The sequence below is a fragment of the Gymnogyps californianus genome, chromosome 27 (genome assembly GCF_018139145.2).
Source record: "Gymnogyps californianus isolate 813 chromosome 27, ASM1813914v2, whole genome shotgun sequence".
In the NCBI taxonomy this organism is placed as follows: domain Eukaryota; kingdom Metazoa; phylum Chordata; class Aves; order Accipitriformes; family Cathartidae; genus Gymnogyps; species Gymnogyps californianus.
Genome location: NC_059497.1, coordinates 5,788,481 through 5,811,283, shown reverse-complemented (window position 1 = coordinate 5,811,283; position 22,803 = coordinate 5,788,481). Strand labels below are relative to the sequence as shown.

The 22,803-nt window shown below is 57.5% G+C and overlaps 1 protein-coding gene across 3 annotated transcripts; it reads left to right on the top strand.

Annotated features, from left to right (window-relative positions):
* The first annotated feature begins 5,531 nt into the window (after positions 1–5,531).
* On the top strand, positions 5,532–19,689 carry KCNC4 (potassium voltage-gated channel subfamily C member 4). Of its 3 annotated transcripts, XM_050911453.1 has the most exons (5): positions 5,547–6,197; positions 11,144–12,075; positions 12,710–12,746; positions 13,710–13,851; positions 19,553–19,689. In XM_050911453.1, exons 1-5 carry the CDS (start codon positions 5,547–5,549, stop codon positions 19,687–19,689), a joined length of 1,899 nt encoding a protein of 632 aa, XP_050767410.1. The 3 variants fall into 3 exon arrangements, with proteins under 3 accessions (XP_050767409.1, XP_050767410.1, XP_050767411.1); XM_050911452.1 differs by lacking the exon at positions 12,710–12,746 and having other exon boundaries at positions 5,532–6,197; positions 11,144–12,080; positions 13,666–13,851; XM_050911454.1 differs by lacking the exons at positions 12,710–12,746; positions 13,710–13,851 and having other exon boundaries at positions 11,144–12,080.
* Positions 19,690–22,803: the final 3,114 nt, after the last annotated feature.

Below are 22,803 nucleotides of genomic sequence, written 5' to 3'. Positions count from 1 at the left end.
GGCTCGCTCAGGGCACGGGTGCCCGCAGGTGCTTCAGGAGCATCGTGGAGGTGATCTTCCATCCTGGACCAGTTCAACCAGTACACATTGGCTTGACGGGGCACACGGACTGGTAAGATGCAGCGTCTGCTCCTCTGCACAATGCCCTGTTAACATTGCTGGTGGCTTATCCCAAGCACTGGGGGTACTGGGAGTCTGGAGGCCAGCACTGGGGGTACTGGGAGTCTGGAGACCCTCCCTGGAGAAGGACCAGAGATTTCCAGCAGCCCCAGATGACTTCAGCTGCTGGGTATTAGCTCAGTAGCAGGCTTGGTGGAGAGTAGGGCTGACTCTTCCCTTCCCTCCCATCTTTTGCAGCTAGTTTGGCTTCTCCAGGGCTGATTCAGCCCCGGGAAGCATGAGGAAGTGGGGAAGAAAACAGGATGGATGGGACCAGATGAGATCCACCAGCACTGGGGATGCCATCAGGGTACCATCATGGCTGAGAACTGAACTTGTCCCCCCTGCGGTGACAGCCGCGTAGGAGCAGGGCAGGTTTTGTGAGCACCTCGGCATCACCTGGAGATGTTGGTGTAGGATTGGGGCGAGCATCTGCAACGGGGGCTGGAGGAGCAGCCCTGCCCGCGGTGAGGGCAGGAGGTGGCCCATGGGTTATCTTTGCCCAGAGGCTGTCCAGGACCTGGCTCCGGGGGGAAAACATCCCCCAGGGGCGATGACCAGGACAACGGGACGTGTAGGGCAGCTCTGACCCCAGCACAGCCCCGGCCTGTGGGAGCAGAGATGGAGATGCTCCCAGCTCCTCCTCATCCTCAAAGAGTAGCCCAGAGGGGGGATGCAGGATTACAGGTGCAGCACCCATCGAACCCAGCTCAGGGTGATGCCTAGGGCTCTGCGGTACCCACATGCGGTGCTCACTGCTGTGCTGAGCTGGCCGGCCTCAGCCCGTCCCTGTGCTCCCACTGCTGTGTGCGCTGGGTGGCTCTGGGCTTGGAAAGAGGCTCAGACCCCCGACCCAGGGAGGAGACGCGTGTCCCCACCTCTGGACCGTGTCTGAGGACAAGGCGCTGGCAGGCTGCTGCCATGCCAGCTTGTCCCCAGGCCACCCCCCAGCGCGGAGGGGCTTCGTTTTGGTTTATCCCTCTGTCCGCTCCGCCTGCAAAAGCAAACCCTGCAAAAACCCCAAGCAGCGGCTTTGCCTGCATCTTTGGGATTGCAGCTATCGCTCGGGTCTGGGTGAGCTGCTGCTGTGGAAAAGCTCTGGGCCAGGCGGGTGAGTCGGGCAAGGTTTGGCTTCATCTGCCCTGCAGAGTGCCGGGGGCTGAGAACGGGTCTGGAGGGGCCAGAAACACAGAGGTCCCGGTGCTGGGGGCTCCCTGCAAGGCAGATGAATGAAACAAAGTGAAAAGGGTGATTTGGCCCTCGCAGGTCTAGAAAGAAGATCCAGAGAAACGGGCCCAAAGGTAAAATTTAAGCCAAATATGTGCTTTTAAAAAAAAAATATTGAATTTCCCGTGACAGTGAGGCAGGGAGCCTTCAGAGCCCGGTGGGAGGCGAAGGCTGGTGCCGTTGGATTGGGGGGTGGTTTTTGGGTGTCCCATCTCAAAACAGCTCTGGACCAGGGTATGGACACACGGTGGGTGCAGACACACGATGGAGCAGCTAGCAGCAACATCTTGCTGTGGTTCCCACAGCACCTCGAAAAGCAAACCAGAGACAGTTATCCTGACAGGGAAACCGAGGCACAGCACCAGCTCATGAACCGCTCCGGCTCATTCCAAAGCCAGACGATCACCACCATCGTCCTCGCTCCAGCCCAGCCTCCTCCTGCTCCCAAATTGCTTTTTATGGAGCAAAATTGCATCAGCGATGCCGTGGATGGAGCCAGATTTGCTGCCGGACCGAGACACCCTCGGCCGCCTGGTTTTTTCTTTTTTTTTCCCCTTGCCTTGGCTCCAGCCTGTGTTGCAGGACCCACAAGATGGCACTGTGTGACAGCAGCACCGGGGCTCTGCCACCCGCGGCCTCGGGAGACATTTGGGGTGCAGGCCCTAGACGGGGGTCGGGAGATGAGCTAGCTCCCCTTCCAGGCAGAGGTCACGGAAGGACGGGGCTGCAAACTCTGTCCGTGCAACCTATGCAGCCCAAATATCCGTGCTCAGCCGGTGACGGGCGATTTTTAGCAGAAAATTTCACCTGGCAGACGCAGACAGCAGAGATGAACCTTGCCCACGGCTTCCGACAGCTTCTTTGGGAAGACCCACCGCCAAGAGAGCGTCCTGAAAGGTTGCGTGGGGCTCATGCCCTGGGGAGCTGCTCTGCGGCATCAGCACCCTGCGGTGCCGTGGGTGCCACCACCCACAGACCGGAGGTGGACCTGTTCCACCAAAAGCATGAAGGGAAGAGGGCAGAGACCTTGTTTGGAGCATCTAGGGGATGCTGAGCTCAACGTATCTTTTATTAACAGAATCCTGGGCTGGAAGGACCTGGAGAGGTTGGGTTGTCCATCTCTACTCCAAAGCAGGATTGTTGCTCCCTAAAGTGAGCTGCAGTCCACCTTCCTCCTCCGTCCCTCCATGGATGGAGACATTGCATGATCCCAGCATGTCCCCAACCCCTCCTTGAGGCCACACAGCCCTCCGAGCATCCCATGGCCCATTCTGCTGGCCTTGGTGTGCCAAGCTGGGGACGTGTCTGATGTGCCGGGGCATGGGCAGGGCTCAGGGCGCCGTGCCGGGTCAGGGGGAGAGACCAGTGGGAGGGAGCCAGAGACCCCTTACCGTGTCCTCTGGACCCACCCAAGGGCTGTGGCTTTCCAGGTTGGAGCTGATCCTCCTTGAGTTCTTCCAGGTCCTGCTCTTCATTCCATCCTTCACCTGGATGTTATCTGAGATGCCTTCAGCCTTGCAGGAGGTCCCTGCAGAAGTGACTCCTTCTTGCTCCAAAAAGGCCCTTATTCATCAAGCTCTTTCTATTTTCTCTCTTTCTCTCTCTCTCTTTTTTTTCTTTTTTTTTCATGGACATTAAAAATCTGAAGGCATATTTAGAGAGCAGACAGCTTTGGGCGGGTGTTGCTGGCTAAAAGATCTCTTCCTTCCCCAGATACAACCCATTTGTCTGCTTGGCCACCTCCTCCCACCCCAGGAACGGCCGCGCTTGGGTGCACGAAGATCTCCCTGGGATGAAAGTCGCCGGATAAAATATTAGCATCAGGTCGCAGCATTCCTTCCTCCTGGCCAAACTCGCATTACCGATGATAAGGAGCTGAGCTGCGATGCCTGGCCGGTGATGCAAGGCTCGATTTTTCCAGCACGGTTTTCCCTCGGGCTCCACGCTCTCCCGCTGGTGCAGCCCCGGGTGGTTTGGGTGTGGAGCTACGCCAGCCTCCACCCGCTCAGGATCCGGCCCTGGAAGCTGTCGAGTTGCAGTTACAGTTGGAGCAGGGCTTTCTTGGTGGTAAGATTTTAAGCGCGGCTCTCATGCCTTGCGGCTTTTTGGGTGGAGTGTTTGCCCCAGCCACCCCCAGCACCCCCCAGTAAGGGGGTGAGCGTGTCACCAAGGGGACAAACCTGGGCAGGGGGTGAGGAGGGGACCTGGGGCCCTGGGGGGGGGACGGACGCTCCACAGAGCCCAGGGAGGTGCAGAGAGGGATGCTGGAGTCGGGCAGCATCCCCCACTCGCTGTCCCCTTGCCCTGCACCAAGGACCCCCTTATCCAAGTGCTGGCCCCTCGGCTTAGCCCCCCACCCCAATAACAGGCCTGTGCTGGGCTTGGATCCCACCTATGACCCCAAAGCATCTGCATGCATCCCCCCGCCCCCCCAGCACCAGCAGTGCCAGTGCAGGAGTAAACAGCGCTGGCAGGACCGGGTCCCTTGGGTCTTCGCCTTGGTGACAGGCTTGTCCCCTGGGGCATCGCAGCTCTTCACCTCCTCCCCAGCCCCAGGAGATGGGGCTGAGCATCACCAGCCCCCCGGGGGTGTAAGAGTCCCCCCAAGGAGGGGGGTTTAGGGGAAGGGTCCCTGGGGCTGGAGTGTTTGGTACCCTGAGTCCCAGCCTCGGCGTCCGCGGGTGCAGCTCCGGGGAAGGGGCATCTTTTACGCAGGAGCTGAAACAAGACAGAGAGATGCTCGGGGAGGGTGGTGGGAGGGAAGGAGGGCCAGGTCTGCCTGCAGCCACCCAGCTCCCCACCGGCCACGGACCCGCACTCGGGGTCCATCTCTCCTGACCTCTCGGTGAGCGAGGGATTGCCAGCCAGGGAGGGATGGGATCTGCTCGAGCCTCTGCCAAGAGCTGGCTCCAGATCCGCAGGCAGCTCTGGGCTGCATTTCCCCTCCGGCGTGAAGCGGAGCTGGGGTGTCCGGGGTTCACTCCTCGCTGACACCCAGCCCCCGAGAGCCTCACCTGCACTTCGGGCCCCGCGGGGAGGTGAGCCGGTGCCTGGGGGTGCGGGGGGCCTCTGGGGGGGGGGGGGGGGGCTGGGGGTGGAGGGGATGGAGGGATGGGAGGATGGAGGGAGGGATGCGGGGATGGAGGAGCGTGGTTGGGAGGGAGGGCAGCGGCGGGGGGCGCCGGCGGGGGGCTGCGGGGCTGGGCGCTAGGGCGGGGGGGTGGGGGGGGGTCCCCGGCCCCCCGGCGGGGCGGCGCCGGCTCCCGTAACCCCGCCGCTCGCTCCCAGCCCTATAAAAGCCCCGGGCGGCGGCGGCGGCGCTTCCCCCGCCGAGCCCCGGAGCAGCCCTCGCCGCCTCCCCCGCGCCGAGCCGAGCCGGGAGGCAACCGCCGGGGCGCAACAGGGCCCCCCCCCGGCCCGGCCACGCGTGAGCGGGGCCCCCCCCGGCGCCGCAGGGCCCGGCTGGGGGGGGGGGGGGGAGGCGGAGAAGGCGCATCTATCCCCCCCCCCACCCCCCCCCCCTCCGCCGGGAACCGGGGAGGTGCCCCCCGGCCGCCGCCCCCCTCCCCGAGCCCGGTCCGGGGCGGGCGGAGGGAGCGCGGAGCCGCCGGAGCGGGAGGGGCGGGCGGCGGGGCCCCCCCGCGCCTGGCGCTGCAGGTACCGGGGAGGGGGGGGGGGGACGGGACACGACACGACACACACGCAGCCCGGCGGGGCTCAGGGCTCGCCCCCCCCCTCTCCCTCCCCCCGCTCCCCGGCCTTGGCGGCGGCAGCATCCTTCCCAACCGGGCCCGCATCCCCCCCCGCGGCGGAGCCAGGGCTGCCGGACCCCCCCCTCCCCGAGCCCTGCCCGCGGCCCCCTCCTGCCTGCACTTGTTGCTGCCCGGCGGGGCTGAGCTGGCTCCTGCTTTAGGGCGGTTTTATTTAGGGGGGTGGTTTTGGAGGGGGTGGAGGTTGCAGCCTCCCCTGCCATCCCCCAGCAGCCAGCGGTGTCCGGCTCGGCTCCAGCCGGCTCCCCCTGCGGCCAGAGCCAAGCCTGAGCCCCCCCCTTTTCCCCTCCCCAGTCCCATCTCTGCCCCCCTCTCCCGCCTCTGCCGACCCCCAGCTCCTCGCCCGGAGGAAGGGTGCGCGTAGCGTGCATCTCCCATCCACCGAAATCTATGATCAGCTCGGTGTGTGTCTCCTCCTACCGTGGACGCAAGTCTGGGAACAAACCACCCTCCAAAACATGCCTGAAGGAAGAGATGGGCAAAGGGGAAGAGTCGGACAAGATCACCATCAATGTAGGTGGTACCCGGCATGAGACCTACAAAAGCACCCTACGGACTTTGCCGGGCACCCGCCTGGCCTGGCTCGCCGACCCCGATGCCCAGAGCAACTTTGACTTTGATGGTAAAAGCAATGAGTTCTTCTTCGACCGTCACCCCGGCATCTTCTCCTACGTGCTCAACTACTACCGTACCGGCAAGCTGCACTGCCCCGCGGACATCTGCGGACCCCTCTTCGAGGAGGAGCTGACCTACTGGGGCATCGATGAGACGGACGTGGAGCCCTGTTGCTGGATGACCTACCGCCAGCATCGCGATGCCGAAGAGGCCCTGGACATCTTCGAGAGTCCTGAGCCCGGTGGAGGGGCTGGTGGAGAGGAGCCTGAAGAGGAAGGGGGTAGGGAGATGGCCCTTCAACGCCTGGGCATGGATGACAGGCCTCCAGGGGCAGCGGGGGCTGCCGGAGGGGGTGGCTGCTGTCGGAACTGGCAGCCCAGGATGTGGGCACTCTTTGAGGATCCCTACTCGTCCAAGGCGGCAAGGGTAAGCTCCCGAAATGCACCAGTGGGGAGGTGGGATGGGGCCGTGCTGGGGTTGTGTCTTCATCTCCCCATCCCTGTGGGTGAGATGGACTCTCCTAGTGGGTTACGGGGGCCCCCCTGTAGCCATCCCCTCCTACCGTGGGGCACATTGGCCATCTCCCATCCTATGGGAAGTCTCTTCCATCATCTCCCTGTCCCCTCCCAATGCATTGCATCTGGGGGAGCTGGGCTGAAAGTGGGGGCAAGCCCGCTCCCTGCCCCCTTCGCACCCTCGGGTGCTGCCTGGGCACCTCCTGGGCACACGGAGATGAGGGATTGTCAGGGAGAGTCCGTGGCGGGGCTGAGTCCTGGTAGAGTTTCAGGATGCGCTAGGACAGGCAGGATTGCTTGGGTTCCTCTCTTTGTGTGCATGCCCACGCCAAAACCTGTGTTTAATGGCCCAGGTGTGGAGTGGGGGGACAGGGCTGGTGCCTGCTGGCACCCAAATCTGCTCCTGAAGCAAGTGGGATCCTCATGGTTGTCCCCAAGGAGCTCGTGCTCCTCTTCTGCAGCAGCAGCAGCCCCAAAGGACACCCCATGCCTCTGCACAAACACCCCTCCCTGCACCCTGCGAGCACCCTCGTCTCCGCACCCCTGTCCCCCACCGTCGCTGCGTTGATGCTGCCCACGCGCAGCATACGGTCCCCATCAGCACGTGCGAGTGCAGGCTCTCAGCCACGGTTCACACACACACACACACACACACACGCACGCACGCACCTCCCAACCCCCTTCATCCACGCACGTCCCTGGGGACCTGGTACACCGTGTACACACACACACGAGCTCATTCACGCACAAACGTCCCCCCGCAACCCCCCTTGCACACGCAGACGATCCCTACCCACAGATACTGATGCGCCTGGGACGTATCCCCCATAGCCAGGCGCATCTTTGGGCTCCCAGCCAGGCTCGGGCACTATTCTGTGCACGTGTCTCCTCTCCCAGCTACTCTTAGATCACCCCCAAAGCGCTGCCCACCGACCCCCAGACACCCACCCATACCCCTCCAGTCCCATCCCCACGCGTGTGTCCCCTGTCACGCCCAGCATATCAATCTGCCGCACACACACACACACGCCCATATAGGCATTTGGGATCTAAATGAATTCTGGATGCATTTAGAGGTGTAAAAAAACCATCAATGGTAAGAAATCCTGCCGGCATTTCACACCCACCAGCAGTGCGCGGGGCAGGGGGGTCAGTTTGTCAAGGCGGTGTTTTTGCAGCTAACGTAAGAGCAACACACACACACACGCAGATGATGCTTGGGCAGCAAGAGCTTTACTCTCTTTTAAAAGGGGTACCCGATCCTTTGCCCATCTCTGAGGGCTCGTCGCCTCTGAGAGATGCTCTGAGTGGTGCAAAGCTCCAAATAAAAAAACAAAAAAAAAACCCCCAAAAAACCCAAGCGCAATAATTCAGCTCAAATTTTTCACGTTATTATTTGGTTCTGCTTTTCCCGTGTGCTGAGCTGCTCTCGGAAAGGCATTTGCTTTAGCAGGAGGAGTGTGTTGGAGGGAGCAGAGATGGCTGTGATGTGAGCCCTGCCTGGGGTTGGAGTGGGATCAGTCTGCACTGGGAGCTCCTCGCTTCCTTCTTACTGCTCTAAGATAAAGGCTCAGCTTAGCCCTGCCACGGGGATGGTCACCTTCCCGTGGTAACGCTCACAAGCTCTTCTAGGTCATATTTTCCACTATAAAATATCAGTACAGTTTTGCAGTGGCTTAGGAGAACTGCTTTGGCAGAAGGGGAAACTGAGGCACGGAGCAGTGCAACCAACCCAACTGAGCGCCACCTGCCCAGTGCACCCAGTTAATGCAGGGAACCGTTACTGGTTCGGAGTCACCGTCCAGCACTAGGATGCTCCGGGACTCATGAGCATCTCTGCTGGTGCAACGTTCATGCTGCTGCCTTGGCGTTTTGGGGTGGCTGAAGTGGGATTTCTTTAATACTGCCCCGTTTCGGAGTCTCCCCCTTCCTTTTCAGAGCAAAAGGGGTGCTGCCGGCCACGGCGTTTGGCCTGGGGATGCTCCGGAGCAGCCGGTCCGGCGTGTCTTGCCAAACCTTGGCAGCAGCGAGGAGAGCGGTCCCAGGTTGTGTGTGTAAACCCTCTCCCTCGATCGTGCGACAGCAGTGACTAAGAGTCTCGAGGGCTGAATTTCTCCGGTCCTCGCTCCTCCTCGCCCGCGGAGCAGCCCCTCGGGCCCTGACTCAGTTGGCTCCTGGCTATTTCCATCTTTCCCTCCTTCCAGCACTTCTCTCTCCCGGCGCCTCCTGAGCTGGCAGCTGTGTGAGCGTTCGGTTAGAAATTCTCCCTCAAGTTTTTTAGCGTCTTTTCCTCGTAGCATCGATGCCCATGGGATCTTGGCTCCTGTGTCTAGTCCCGTCTCAGTGAAAATTTGGTCCCTAGTGTAGCTGCTGTCCCAGCTGGAGTGTAAAACTCTTTTTCTCCCCGTGGGAAACTGCCCTGGTTGTGATTTTACCTCTACTTCCAAACTCCGCTTACTTGTAGCTCCTCGTTAATTTTCCCTTTTCAGCCCGACTTGTGGGGTCCTGACCTCACTTCCATTGGGACTTCCAGGCTAGTGACCCCCTGTAGGGTCATGGTTTTTTTGGGAACACCCATCTCAAGCTGTCGAGCGCACGTTGAGATCGTGTGGATCATCGGCAGGTTCTGGAGGACTTGTTTGGTGGGACTTCTGGTGCTGTATTGGTGGCTACTGGGTATATACATAGATTTTATTTTATTTTAAAGACAGTTTTGGAAAAAAAACTGAGATTGGAGCAGAGGCCAAAGCTGAGATAAGACATCTCAGGTCAGGTCTTCAGCTGACACAAAACTGGAGCAGCACTATTGACTTTGGGAGGGGACGATGGTTGGCACCGGCTGTGAACCTGACTCTCCTATTTTTAGAGGTTGCTTTTGCTCCTGGGGCTAAATCAGATCTCACCTACACGGCTCATACAGCAGGGTTGCTTCATTGCCTGAGTGTTTGCAAGGTCTCGCTCTCTTCCTTGGTAATTTTTTTCTTCCTACATTGCTTTGAGTCTAAATTTTTACTCTTCAAGTTTTCCTGAGATTCCCCGTGCAGGGAAACTCAGGAACGCTACTCAGCCCTCAGCTGAAAAGCGGATTATTTTGGCCATGCCACTGCCGTGTAGACACGCTTGTCCGGTTAAACTGGCCTTGCTTTAAGATCCCACTTTTTTGTTGGGTTTGCTTCCCGAATTGCGCCTGGCTGATGGGCGAGGGCTGCCTTCGGAGCTGCCACCAGCGGAGCCACATCACGGCGCGTGGTCCAGAGTGGTCTGATCTGAGGGGTATGGAGCGTCTCAGCCCGTCCCCGAGCAGGTGTCTGTAACTGGGGGGGGGGGACAGAATCATCTTCCAGAGGTTTCTCCATCAGTTGGAGCCTGGCTTAAACTTCACACCTAACTTTTGGAGAGCTGACGCTCTCTGTGCTGGACCCACACGCGTTTGCCCTTGGGGACATCCCTCAAGGATGCTCTCGGCAGGCTCAGGGCTGCTGGCACGTTACCGCCGGTGTCCGGGGCCGGGTTTTTCTCAAGCGTGACTCAGGCTGTCTCTGCTGCTGATTCACTCCAGCCGAGGACCCGGGCTGTCGTCTCGAGCAGGCTCGCGGTGCGGCTGCCTGCTGAACAGAGCCGGTCGGGTGCGTTCAACAGCAAAAGGTCGCATCCTGCTCGGTGCTGGCAGGGTGTGTTAGTAGCAAAGGCTGCTGTAGCAGGATCTGCTCCCAGGAAGCCAAACCCGCTGTGCTTTTGTGCTGGAAGAAGGTAGAAGAAGAGCTTTTCTGCTCGGAGGCTTTTTTTTTTTTCGGGGGCTCTTGGAAACAGATACTCTGCGTAATGGACTCATCATGAGCTCATCCTGTCGGGGAGGAGAGCTGAGCGGGATTGATGGCGGCGGGGGGGGGGGGGAACGACAAAGTGGTTTCTTTCTGACACAGCCCGCGATTTCCACCGCGTGCTGCCGGCCCCTCCTCGCTCACATCTGAGGCGAAGCGGCAGCGTGCTGCGGGGAGGAGGCGGCGCAGGGAGGACGAAGGTCTCGCTGGTCGGGCAGAAGGGGAGGAATGGGAGCATCTGGGTGGCACCAGGTCCAGGCATCAGCGGGATGCTGAGCTCTGCCTGCTGCTCTCCTCCTCGTCCTGCCTTCTCAATCCTGGGACCATTTGTGGGCTCATCGTCCACCACTGACCCCTAGGGAGCAGGGAGGGGGCAAAAGGACATCTCTGATACATCCAGACCCCAAACCTCACAGTCGTGAATGGTGCAAACATCTCATCTGGGGGGGTTGGGATGAATGTGGGGGAAAGCTCTGTTTGACTTAGTCCTCTCAAAGTTCCCTCTTCGTCTGTGTTCCCAGTGGAGGCTTGCTCCAAACCCAGGCTGTTGCAGGTCTCCCTTCATCCCCATCACTGTCATTTCTGGCACATCTTCAGCTACAGCTGGAGCCCAGCACACCTTCCCCTGTACATATCGTAGCACTTGGAGAAAGGTTCTGGACTGATGGCCCCAGCCACTGAGGTTTGCTGTCAACTCGTGGGACAGGTCCAGGGAACCCTCTCCGTTCTCCATCCTTGGTCTTGGAGAAGTGGGTGGCAGCAGCATAGCTCCTGGCGTGTTTTGAGCCTCTTGCACTCATTTTTATTGAATGAGGACTTCTCCTGTCCCTGCTATTGCTATTCACTGGCAGGGATTAGAAGAGATGTACCAAAGGCAGGTGACACCAGAAGTGTGTCTCCGACTGCCCCAAAGTTCTTGTCACGGTAGTTCATAAAATTGCTGCTCTCCTCCAAAGAAGAGAGGTTGACCCAAATCAACTAATCAGGAGGAGTTGACCCAAATCAGTAATGGCCCGTGCAATTTTTCCTCTTGCAGGTAGTTGCTTTTGCCTCGCTTTTCTTCATCCTGGTCTCCATCACAACCTTCTGCCTGGAGACGCACGAGGCCTTCAACATCGACGTCAACGTGACGGAGACCCTCGTGGTTGGCAACACCACGACGATCCTGCTGACGCATAAAGTGGAGACGGAGCCCATCCTTACCTACATCGAAGGGGTCTGCGTCCTGTGGTTCACCCTCGAGTTCCTGGTTCGCATCATCTGCTGTCCAGATAAGCTTCTCTTCATTAAAAACCTGCTCAACATCATTGACTTTGTGGCCATCTTGCCCTTCTACCTGGAGGTAGGTCTCAGTGGCCTGTCCTCTAAAGCTGCCCGGGACGTACTGGGCTTCCTACGGGTGGTCCGTTTCGTCCGGATCCTCCGGATCTTCAAGCTGACACGGCACTTTGTGGGTCTCCGGGTGCTGGGCCACACGCTCCGGGCCAGCACCAACGAATTCCTGCTCCTCATCATCTTCCTCGCCTTGGGGGTCTTGATTTTCGCCACTATGATCTACTACGCCGAGCGGATCGGAGCCAAGACGTCCGACCCCCGTGGGAGTGACCACACTCACTTTAAGAACATCCCCATCGGGTTCTGGTGGGCTGTGGTCACTATGACGACCCTGGGCTACGGCGACATGTACCCCAAGACCTGGTCGGGCATGGTGGTGGGGGCTCTCTGCGCGTTGGCTGGGGTGCTCACCATCGCCATGCCCGTGCCCGTCATTGTCAATAACTTTGGGATGTACTATTCATTGGCCATGGCCAAGCAGAAGCTGCCAAAGAAGAAGAAAAAGCATATACCCCGTCCGGCTCCGCTGGACTCCCCTACCTACTGCAAATCTGAGGAGAACTCCCCCCGGAACAGCACCCAGAGTGACACTTGCCCGTTGGCGGTAGAGGAGGGGGCGGCTGAGCGGAAACGGTCAGGTGAGACCCCAAAGGTGGGGCAGAGGGAGGGGGAGACCTCCGGGAGCTCCCAAGGCAGCTTTTTTGGTCCCCTGTGTCTCAGAGTCCCTGGGGACTGCCCTGCTGCGGGACGCGGCCCCCAGCTCTTGAGTTGGTGAGAACTTGGTGCAGAAAGGACTGGGGCCCTCGGGTGTCGGGGTATTGGGTGTCGTATTGGTGGACCAGGATGCTGCAGATCAAGATCCCCGCTCCGGGCAGGGAGGGAAAGGCCATATCCTGCTCTCCTAATGGCATAGATCAAGTCACCGTGGTGTGATTCAAGGTGTCCCTACCTAGCCCACCTCTTCCTCATGCTGACAGAGGTAAAATCATTTGCCCAGTTCCCATCTTAGCCTGGTAACGCCCTTGGCGTAGATTTTCTTTTGCTTCCTCCCCCCATAAATCAGGGCAAGCTTCACCAAAATGGATAAATCCATGGATATTCCCTGGGGCTTGACCCCACCTCCCCATTCATCTTCTAGTAGATGTAGCATCCCGGCACGGCAAGGTCAATGCCGCTCAAAATCCTGTGCTCAGGCAGGAGCAAAATCAGCCCCTGTACATTTATTATTTGGTCTCGTGCACTGAGCTGGAGTTTGGGGTTTGGCCAGTCTTTCCTTCAGGTCAGGAGAGGGCACGGCCCCAGCTGTGGGCAGTTGTTGGTGAGCAGCATCGCTTGGGCTAAGATCGGGGGGCTGCGAGGGCCCTGCCGCAGTGTCATTGCTGGCCACGGAGGCTGCTTTGCCCTTTTCGTCTTGGTTTGCTGCCAGCGGCACCTCCGGAGCAGCCGGCTTTGCAGTGTGGAAACAGGAGGGACCACGGTGGGATTGTGTCTTGCACCGACGTGGCATTCGCTGAGGTCAGCCCTGAGCAGCTGCACATCTGGCCACATGTGTTTAACAGCGATGGCCCTTCACCCGTGGGGACACAGGGAGCTCCAAATGCCCCAGATACGTGTTTTCTTTTATAAATCTCCCTTTTCCATGTGCCTACACATCCCGTCTGCCCCAGGAGCCCTGGCAGTGGGGAGCAGTGAGAATAGCTGTCCTGCTCTGGAGGAGCAGGTCAACCCCATCCCTTCACCCCAACGCTGCTCCAGGAGCTCAGGCCAGACCCTCGCCTGGCATAGCATCCTCTCAGCTAACGAACCCCAGGGTCAGATGACATAAATTAGCACTTCACCACCAACCTGAGCAGCCCGTATCTCAGCGGTGTGAAGCTTGGAGAGCTAATTCCCACCAATTAGGTGGGTGGATCTCAAAGACCAGGGGTGTTTCTTCCCTGGCAAACCCTGCTTGGTTCACGCAGGGTATATAACCCTCAGCAGGAGTAAGAGCTGCTGTTTGCTGCTTGGGATTAAAATCTGGCATGGTCCTGCTCCCCTGGTCACTCTAAGTTAGCATGTCCAGGTTGGGATCAGGACCTGAATTTGTGGGTGTTGCTCTGGGCCATCTGCAATCTGGTCTTGTGCTTCCTTGCGTGGTCTAAGCAAACCCTTCTGGCCACCCCAAGCACCTCGTCCTGTGGGTTTATCGACTGCTGATGGGTCCCTGCCGCCTTCTTGCAGACTCTAAGCAGAACGGTGAGGCCAACGTGGTGATGTCAGACGAGGAGCAGCCGCTGTCGCCGACTGACGAGGAGAAGCGGCCCATGCGGCGCTCCAGCACCCGGGATAAGAACAAGAAATCCTCCACGTGCTTCCTGCTGGCCACGGGTGACTTCTCCTGTGCAGCGGATGGAGGCATCCAGAAAGGTATGGCTGATGCTGGAGGTGTGAGCTGGCCCGTGGGCTGCAGAGGGTGAGATGGAGGAGTGAGGTGGAGGTTTGTTGCATCGATCCGAGACAGTGGTTCATCTCCATCTGCCTGCCTGGCTATTGTTCTCCGCTCCCCAAATCCACTTGTCTTCCTGCCTCTCCATCTGCTTCATCTCCGTCCACCACGGCTCTCCGTGCTCGCTCTACCCTTTTTGTTTTCTCCTCCCCCAAGTTCTCCTCCCCTGATTGCCACCATTTGGGGTCTGTGACCCCATGCCGGCTGCCCTGCCCTCTTTGGGGACAGGTCTGTCCCTTTGCTCCCCAGTGCTCCAGCTCCTCCTGTCCCTCCAGCTTTTCTCCCTGGGTTTCAATCACCCGTCTCAGGGTGGTGTGAGGGGGGACATCTCTCCTGGGGATGTGGTGAGGCTGTGACTGAAGGTGGTCAAAAGGTTTTCCGTAGGGAAAAAAATGCACAGGCTTTTCCTTTCCTCTCCCCCTCTGATGTCTTTTGGTGGGTTCGAGCGTGGGGAGCCGCGATGTGTCAAGTGCTGCCTTGCCAAAAGCACGGGGCTGCCAGAAAGGCTGTCTCCTCTGGGTTTGGAAAGTGAGCTTTGCTAAGTGTTGAGGTTTTCTATGGGAAACTGTGGGGGAGACGAGTCAGGAAAACACAAAACTCTTCTTCCCATGACAAAACAACAGTCCTCTTCAGCCTGCTCCCCTCGCACCGTCCTCCAGCCTTCTCTGCTCCACCAGCGAGCGTGCCCTGTGCCCATCTCCCAGCACCCCAGCCCCTGGGAGGGTAAATCCAATCCAGTGCCTACCTTGAGCCACAAAATCCAGCTGCACCCTCAATTGCTGGGATAATTCTTAGGACGTGGCTCAGGTTTTTAGTTCTGCAGTTTTTCTTGTGTGTCCAGGGTGGTGTGGGATGATGTAGCTGCAGAGCTGACCTACTTCTACCTCCTTGGTACCATCTAATGCCAGTTACTCACAGGCAACGGTGCATGTGAGCTGGGACCAGGCAGGAGAAAAGATTGTGTTCCACATCTCTGAGCTGCACACCAAGACCTGCTGGCTCCTGGTGTTGGTGCTTTGGAGGCCCTCAAGAGTTTGTTGCTGTAGCACTGCTTGGGATGGTAAAGACTGGATGGGCTTGGGACATAGGGAGGTGTTTGGGGGCAATCACATTTATTACATTAGTAGAAGCAAATTGGTTGCTTCCTCCTGAGAAATCAAGGATTCCCTTTGGCATTCGTGCTCAACCTCATCCCTTAGAAAGAGGAAACAAGTGAAGAGCTTTGCTCATCTTTGGGCAGAAGGGTACTATACAGATATTTGCTTGAAATGCCTTATGTTTTTTTCCTGGAAGTGCTTTTTTTCTGTGAAGTTGGTCTCTTTTCTTAATGCCTGCTAATGCGAAGAGGTGAGGGGGCTCTAGTCCTGCTCCGGACTTGGGGGGATGCGGAACTGGAAGGGATGAAGGAGAGGGATGAAAGCCAGTGCTGATCTTCATCCTTACAAGATGCTCAAGTCAGGCATCTCTTCAACTGAAGCATTTGAGCTTGGTCCCACTGAAGCCAGGAGAACCAGAGTAGATCTAAGAGCTGAGGATCCAGTGCTGCTTTCACTGGGCTCCTGGTTGCAGGAGACCAGGAGGTTTTTCTCCTTGCATGGTGGCAGCAACAGCTATTCGAAAGGGCTCTTTGGTGGTCTTTCTTGGTTTGTTCTGGTGTCTTTCCTGCAAACGTCAGAGTGCTTTTTACAATTAAAAATAGATGTGTACGTGGGTCACTTACCCCCACCTTGCTGAAATGGTCTTGTACCTGGAGAAAGGTGGATCCGGTGTCCAGAGGGGCTTGAGTAATGCGCAAGACCTTTTGGGAAGAGGGAACCTCATATCTGCGTCCTGCTTGGGCTGTTGGGGATGGATCAGTGGGATGCTGTCCCGGGAGGTCAGGGTTGACGTCTTCCCTGGTGAAATACTCCAGTGTGGTCAGGGTTAGTGGTGACCAGAGATGATCAGAGGAGCAAAGCAGCCTCCTGCACTCCAGCCGAAAGCCATTGGGAGCCGCAGAGGCGCCTCTTCCCCCGGTCCTGATTTATCTCCTGCTGAGGCTGTTTGTTCTGGTACTGGGATGTTGGCAGCTCTGCAAATTGAGATGAGCTTGGTTCTGAGCCCGACTTGCTGATGGCCATCTGTCAGATCCTGGGACAGGTACTGATGTCTGTACAAGCTGTGGAAATCAGGAGATGGAGCTGGTTCAGGAATATGCTGCAGATCTTGGCATCCATCATGGTTCGAGCCCGATTCCGGCGGTTGGTCTCGTTGGGGCAGCTCAAAGAGAAGAGCTACCCCTGCCCACCACCCCTTGGACCTGGGCCCTGGAGAAGACCGAGCTGGATTGCAGTGGATTGCCATGTGGCATGTGTTTCTTGTCCCTATTGCTGCTTCCAGTGGTGTCACCTTGCTCCCTTGCTGCTGGGGTTGGCTTCGGACCCCTTATCTCCCTTCAGCACTCAGGTCCTGCTCAGCAGGTCTCCAAAACATGTCCTGCTGGGGCCCAGGCACGTTGGCATGGGTCTGTCTGGGGATGTGAGCCCCTGTCCTCTGCTTGGATGCAGGGATATGGAGGCAGGATGAGCCGAGCATCCCCCGTGCCAGCGAGATTGGTTATGATGGTCTAGGAAAAGGTAGTGATTGAAACCAGAGTGGGATTTCAAGAGGAGCCACAGGCAACGGGGTTAAATGAAGGGAAGGGGATTGACCCTCCTGGCAGGTCAGCTCTTCCAGCACCTCCCTTTGCCGGCACGCCGGCATGGCAAAGCGGCAATTTTTGGCTTGGTTGCCAGAACCCAGAGCATCATGCAGCTGTTTTTTTACTCTGTTGCTTGCTATTAGTGCAAGGCCATGACCGGCATGTGGCTCGAGCGGTGTGGGATCGAGCGCAGGGATGCTCACGTGAGCATCCACCAGTGATGCTTGGCTCGGGGCCGGGGGGGAGCAAGGACAAGCCCACGTTTGCACGGGGACACGTGTGCGAGTGCATGCAACACGCAGACGAGCGCCAGGCCGCCGTTCTAAACAAGCACAGGCGTTCCTGGGCAATGCTGCCTGCTTGCATTACCCCATCCCCATCTGCTGCCGGCTCAAAGCATGTGCGAGCGTGCACGTGTGCTCGGGTGCTGCGAGCGTTTGCATGTGGGGAGCGCGGCATTGCCAGGTCCTGGGGAAGAGCCCCTGGGGATTACATGCTGCCCCACCGTTCTGTTTATAAGATGCCTCTATACGGCTCCTTGGCAACAAACCCATTTATAAAGCAATCCCGGTGACCTCAGTTAGCACCTATGCGAGTTGCTGGGATACCGGCTCCGTTAACGAACAGCACCGGTGGCAATTAGCAGGGCACAACCCTCCGGTGCTTTGCAGCTTGACTCTGTGGTGGTGGTGCCTGGCCCTGAGCTTGGTGGAAAACCACGATGGCCTTGAGGGATGGAGTGCTGAGCTCCTTCCCAGGTGCTCCCGTGAGCATGGCTTGGGAATAAATTGATGGAGAAAATGAAGTGTTGGGCTCGGGGCAGGTTTGTCCTCGGAGTTCCGTTGCAGAGGGACCCTGGGGTAATCAAGCATCTTTATGAAGTGCTGCCCCAAACTGTGATGCTTGAGACTTAATCAAAACTGGCAGCATGATTTTGGCCCTGTTCCTATGCCCATTTCCATCCTTTTCTATTCAGTGATCTGAGCAAGAGGGCAAAGAGCATCTCTATAAAGTGCTCAACCGCATCAGCGGGCCCTTGCGTCGCCAAGGCGGCTTCCAGCAAGCCCTGACCCCGTAACGCCTCTCTGCCAAATTGATGTTGTTTGGGTGCTGGATCCATCGGTAACCCCAAGCTTTCCGGGACCAGTTGCATCTCGGCACGATTGCTTCCCACGCGCATGGCTCAGGGTGGCAGGGAAATGCGTGAGCTCTTCAAAGAGCCTCAGCGCTCCCGGGAAAAGAGCAAGGTTTGCTGAAGGATGAGCCCGATGCAGTGGTTTTGGGGTGGTTTTGGGGGGAGCAGGGGGTCTTTGCGTCCGCTGCTGTAGGTGGGAAACATCCCTAGCTCGGGATGGGGCTCCCCACCCCCGGCTCAGGGCTGCGCTCGCTTCCCTCCTCGCTCGCCGTGTGGATTCATGCCAGAAAGTAAATAAGGAAATTGCTCTTCTCTTTGGGGCCTGATTCTGCTCTTGCTTCCACTGCGGGAACTGGAAAAGCTTTGCTGAAGTCAGCAACAGGTTTAGGCAGATGGCCCTCTCTCCCCTGGACCTTTCTCTGCTTCGAAGCTGGAGGAGCCGTGTCTCCTCGGGGGGCTGAGTTATGGGAAGCGGTTGAAGAGTCCCGTGCCTCCCTGCCGGCTGCTGTGGTTGGGAAATGATTAGGAAAAAAGTATAAAAAGGGGATAAAAATCAGATTTAAAGAGATAGTGCTCTGGAGCCTTTTCCAGACGATGCTTGTGTCTCAGCATCCTCGGCGGGGGTGTGCGGGGGGGGTGATGCTGTGATCGCTCCGGTGTGAGCGTTAATCCCTGATCCAAGCCCAAAACAGCCTGGCCGGGCCAGCACCCGCTGTCGGAGCCTTCGCATCAAAGCAGAACCCAAAGACGCGCCATTAACTCCCCAGGGGAGATGCGGGGACGGTTTCCGAGCTTTGCACTGCCGAAGGCGCCATCCATCACCTTGTTTTTCTGCTGTCAGGGAGCTGCCTCCCACCGCTCCCCCCCTGCGTATGCACGCTCGCACGCGCTTTCCTTCTCCAGAGCTCGCTGGTGCTTGCGGGGAAGGCGAAGGCGAGGCTGGATTTGCTCGCCCGGGTGCTCTTGGGGAAGACGCAGCGAGCGCGGCACGGCGCGGGGCGGTTGGGCTCATCACGGCTGGGAGCATCCTTAATTTTCCATATTTTGGCAGCGGAGCTGTCCCTGCGAGGTGCAGCAATCCGGAGAGCAGATCTGGGGGCTCATCTTTGAACAGGACTGCTGTTTGGACCTAAAAATCCAATTTTCAGTGGATTACTTAGTTTCTTTCCAGAAAGAATAGTGGCTTTTGATCTGCAAGAGCATTTGTTCTGGCTGTTGCTTTTCAATAAAAGCTGGAGCAATTTCTGGCTCTTTGGGGGAGTGTGAAGGGTTCCCATGCTTAAAGCAATAGAAATATTTGCTCTTTAATGCAATTTCTTAGGGAAAATAATGAGCACATCTACCTGCTCCTTTCCATACAGAAAGGTGTCAGCAGCAGCTTGCTGCTACAACCGGCTTAAAAACCAGAGCCGGGGGAATAACTCCTTCCAAATCCCATATTCGTTTTAGTTCTGCTGCTTTTCCCCGTTTGCTTCAGCCCACAAAATCCCCAGACTTATTCCTCATTCGGAGCAATTTGGGAAACAAAACCCAACACCCCCCAGGACCGATTTGGTATCCCAACATCGATGCCAATCGAGTCCTGGATTCGGCTGGCGCTGCTCGACTGCACGGGGAGCCGAGGGGAAGGGAGGGGAGGTCTGGAGGATCTGCAGAAGCTTGATTGCCCTCAAAAAGCCCTTCCTGAATTATTTTAGGGGGTTAAATTGGGGTGTGGGGCTGGGCGATGCTCACCCTGGTGCTCTTTGCTTTCCGAGCCTTGGGAAGGAGGCTGCTTGGCTCTAACCTGTCCGTTTTCTTCACCAAGGCTATGGAAAATCCCGAAGCCTAAGCAGCATAGATGGTGTGGCAGGATCCACGGTGGGCTTGGCTCCCCTCGCGTCCCGCTGCAGCTCTCCCTGTCCTCTGCAGCGTCCCTGCTCTCCCGTCCCCTCCATCCTCTAAAACGCCGCCCGGATCCCGCTGTGTCGTGTCGTGTCGCTCTGTTCCCCCCCCTGCCCCGTGACGCCGTGTCTCCGTGGCGGTGCCTGTGCCCAGAGGAGACCGAGCTGGGACGTCTCCATCCCTGAGAAGCGGGTTCTGATCTTCTCCAGGCCAGCGCTGCCGCCGTGCTCCCCCTGCCCGGTTTGCAGGACGTGTAACGTCTCCATTGAACTTGTCTTGTGTCCATGTGTTTGGGACAGTCCCTGGAGTAGGTGTTGGTTTGTTTTTTTTTTCCCCTTGAAACCTTATTCATCCTAAATAAATTGGGCCAACCCGTGCGATTCCCTCTGGTGTCGAGCCCTCCTTCCCGTGGGCTGGTTTGCACTTGGGCTAAAGGGTGGTGGAAACAAGGACTCATAAAAAACATGGAATGGTGGAAACATGGTGGAAACATGTTGACTCATAAAATTATATATCATTGTGCTGGAAATGGCTTAGTTCATATAATATTAGGTCTTTTTTTTTTTTTTTTTAAAAACAGCCTCAAGTTTCTGGAGGCAACAGATGAATAAACCTCTATTCCCTGCCCAGCAGCGGTTCCCCTCTTGTTTTGTGCCTTTTCCTGCCGAAATCACACTCGTTCCCTCCCCGCTTGTGTCTGCTTCTCCGGCCAACCTCAGGGATGGGGCTGAAGGTGGCTTTGGCAGCCTGGCAAACCAGCCCCGAGGTCCCGGGGAGGTTGGAGGCTGTAGGGCCCCAGGCTGGGTGCGGGGAGCACGTGGAGGCTGGGATAAAGGATTGGCAAAATATATATATGGATGCTCTGACGAAGAGCTGGGAGGTGGTGGGGAGAGGAATGTGGGTCCCTGGGAGCGGGTGGGAAAGCTGCTGCTGCTGTTGAATAGTGGGGAAATGAGAGATTTGAGACAAAATGCTGCCTAAATGGATGGGAGGATGAATCCTCTTTTGAGATGGATGCAGGGTGGTGGGGCAGAGCATCCCCATGGGGATGGGAGCTGGGTTTGAACCGGGTCCTCCCCAATCTTTGGGAGGATGAGGCTGGAGTGCCAAACTCCCTGACACACTGCTGGTTCTTCCTCACGTATATTAGTTTTTGGGATGATTTTGAATGATCTCAGGTGTCTTCCCGAGCTCGAACGCAACCTTTCGTCCCCTGACTTCTGGCTCATTTCTAGCTCCGTCGCCCTGGCTCTGCCTCCCCGGAGGCGTCTGGGTCTCGGGTGGCTGAAAGGGGCTGGTCTGGTGGGTGCAGCCCTGGTCTCGACTCCATCCCGCTGCTCTCTCGGCCTCTTTCCTTACTCTGAGCAAGTCCAGCTCTGTCAGGCTGGAGCCTGGGGACTTTCAGCCGGAGGATGGGGAGCAAAGCTTAGCCTTGGGTGTGTTTAAAATAAAAAAAGCCCCAAGAGCTTTTTTTTTGGGAGCCAGGCCCTTCCCCTCCATCATGACCAAACTGGAGCTGGTGCTTGGGGGATGATGCGGAGGGAGGATGCCCTTGGTGCAAGGCTGGTCCCTGCACCCCGAAGGAGCCGGGCTGGATTTTGGCGGATCCCGCAGCTGGGACCCTCCTGCTCCTTCCCAGGAGGCTCCCTGTGCCTCAGTTTCCCTCAGTGTAGAGAAGGATTAACTCTGAGAGCCTCTTGCACTAAAACTCCTTGCTGCCACAGTAGAAGAGATGCTACGCAAGGAGGAAGCATTAAATGCCTCATCTGGCTTATTTTTTTTCCCTCCCCACTGCGTTGAAGGAGCTGCCGGGAGGAGCCAGTCACCACACCTCCAAAACAACCCCCCTCCGAGTCCTACACGGGGCCGGCAAGAAGCTCTTGCCTTTTATTTTGCTTTTCTTCTTTCCTTCCTGCCTTCCCCTGCCCCAGCCGTGCGAGCAGAGCCGCGAGAGTCGAAGGGAAGCAGAAAAAAGAGGCGAAAAAAACTTGGTGCCATGAGCTGGATCCTGGGGCTTGACGGCAGGAGCTGAGCACCACGGAGACCCGGTGCTGGAGCTGGAATTTCTCTGGATTTAGGGAGAAATGAGGATGAGCCGTATCCCTTCTCTGCCCAGGATGTCCTGCAGTGGTTTCCGACCCCTGTGCCGTGGCAGTGATTCCCTCCTCGCTGGCAGCACCTGAGTTTGCCGTGTGTAGCTGCTTTCCTTGGATTTCTGTAATTAAAGCGTATTCCCATACCAAACGGTCGGGGTAACTCGGCAGCTTCATGAATCCCCCCAAAACCCCGTGAGCTGGGCGAAGGGACGAGTACGGCGGCATCATACCAGTGCTTCTCTGGTGCATCCTCCCCTTTGGAGCGGGCTCCTCTGGAAGCAGGAGGAGCTGAAATATCCCCAGCCCGTGTGAAAGGGAAGGTCACCCTCCATGATTCCAGTGGTCTCTGAATCATAAATGATTTAACCAAGGTCACGCGCTGACTTTGGGGACAAGCCAGGCATGAAAAACCAGCTCTGCTGCCCTGTCTCCTGCAGAACAAGCAGATCAAGAGACTCAGACTTTGGGGTTTGAGTCTTTTGAAAGCAGAGGATTAACCCCGGACCAGACGCAGCCATAGATCCCAAGAGATCCCATCCTCTCCTTTCCCCCTACCAGGCTCCCAAAGCAGCTCATCCAAACACCGGAGCTGCTTGCCCGGTGTGGAAAACCCTTGGTGGACCCTCAAAAAAATCTCATCCCCACCAGAGCAAGGAGGGTTGAGTATGAGAGCTGACATGGAGCTGGTACGATGCAATTTTTAGCAGTGGCGTTATGCAACTCGGGAGAAGGGATGACTAATGTGCAAAAAGCTCCTCTAAAACAACCGAGCCCCGAATGGGAGACGGAGGGATTTCAGTGGGAGGCACCAAACTGTTGAAAAACCCATCGCATCTTCTCCCTCTTCCTCCCCGCCTTCTTCTGAACAAGTGATTTGGGGGATGCAGGAGGGGGAAAACAGCATGTTGTTATTTTTAGGTGGGGTCTGGGTTGGTTTTGGGGGTGAGTTAGCAGGGGTTAATCTCCTGGATAAGATTATAAGAGGAGCTGTAGTGGATCAGAAGAGCAGACCACTAAATATCTCTGTAGCTCAGGGTTTTATCTCAAACAGTGGCCAAAATTGGCTGCCTAGAGAAAA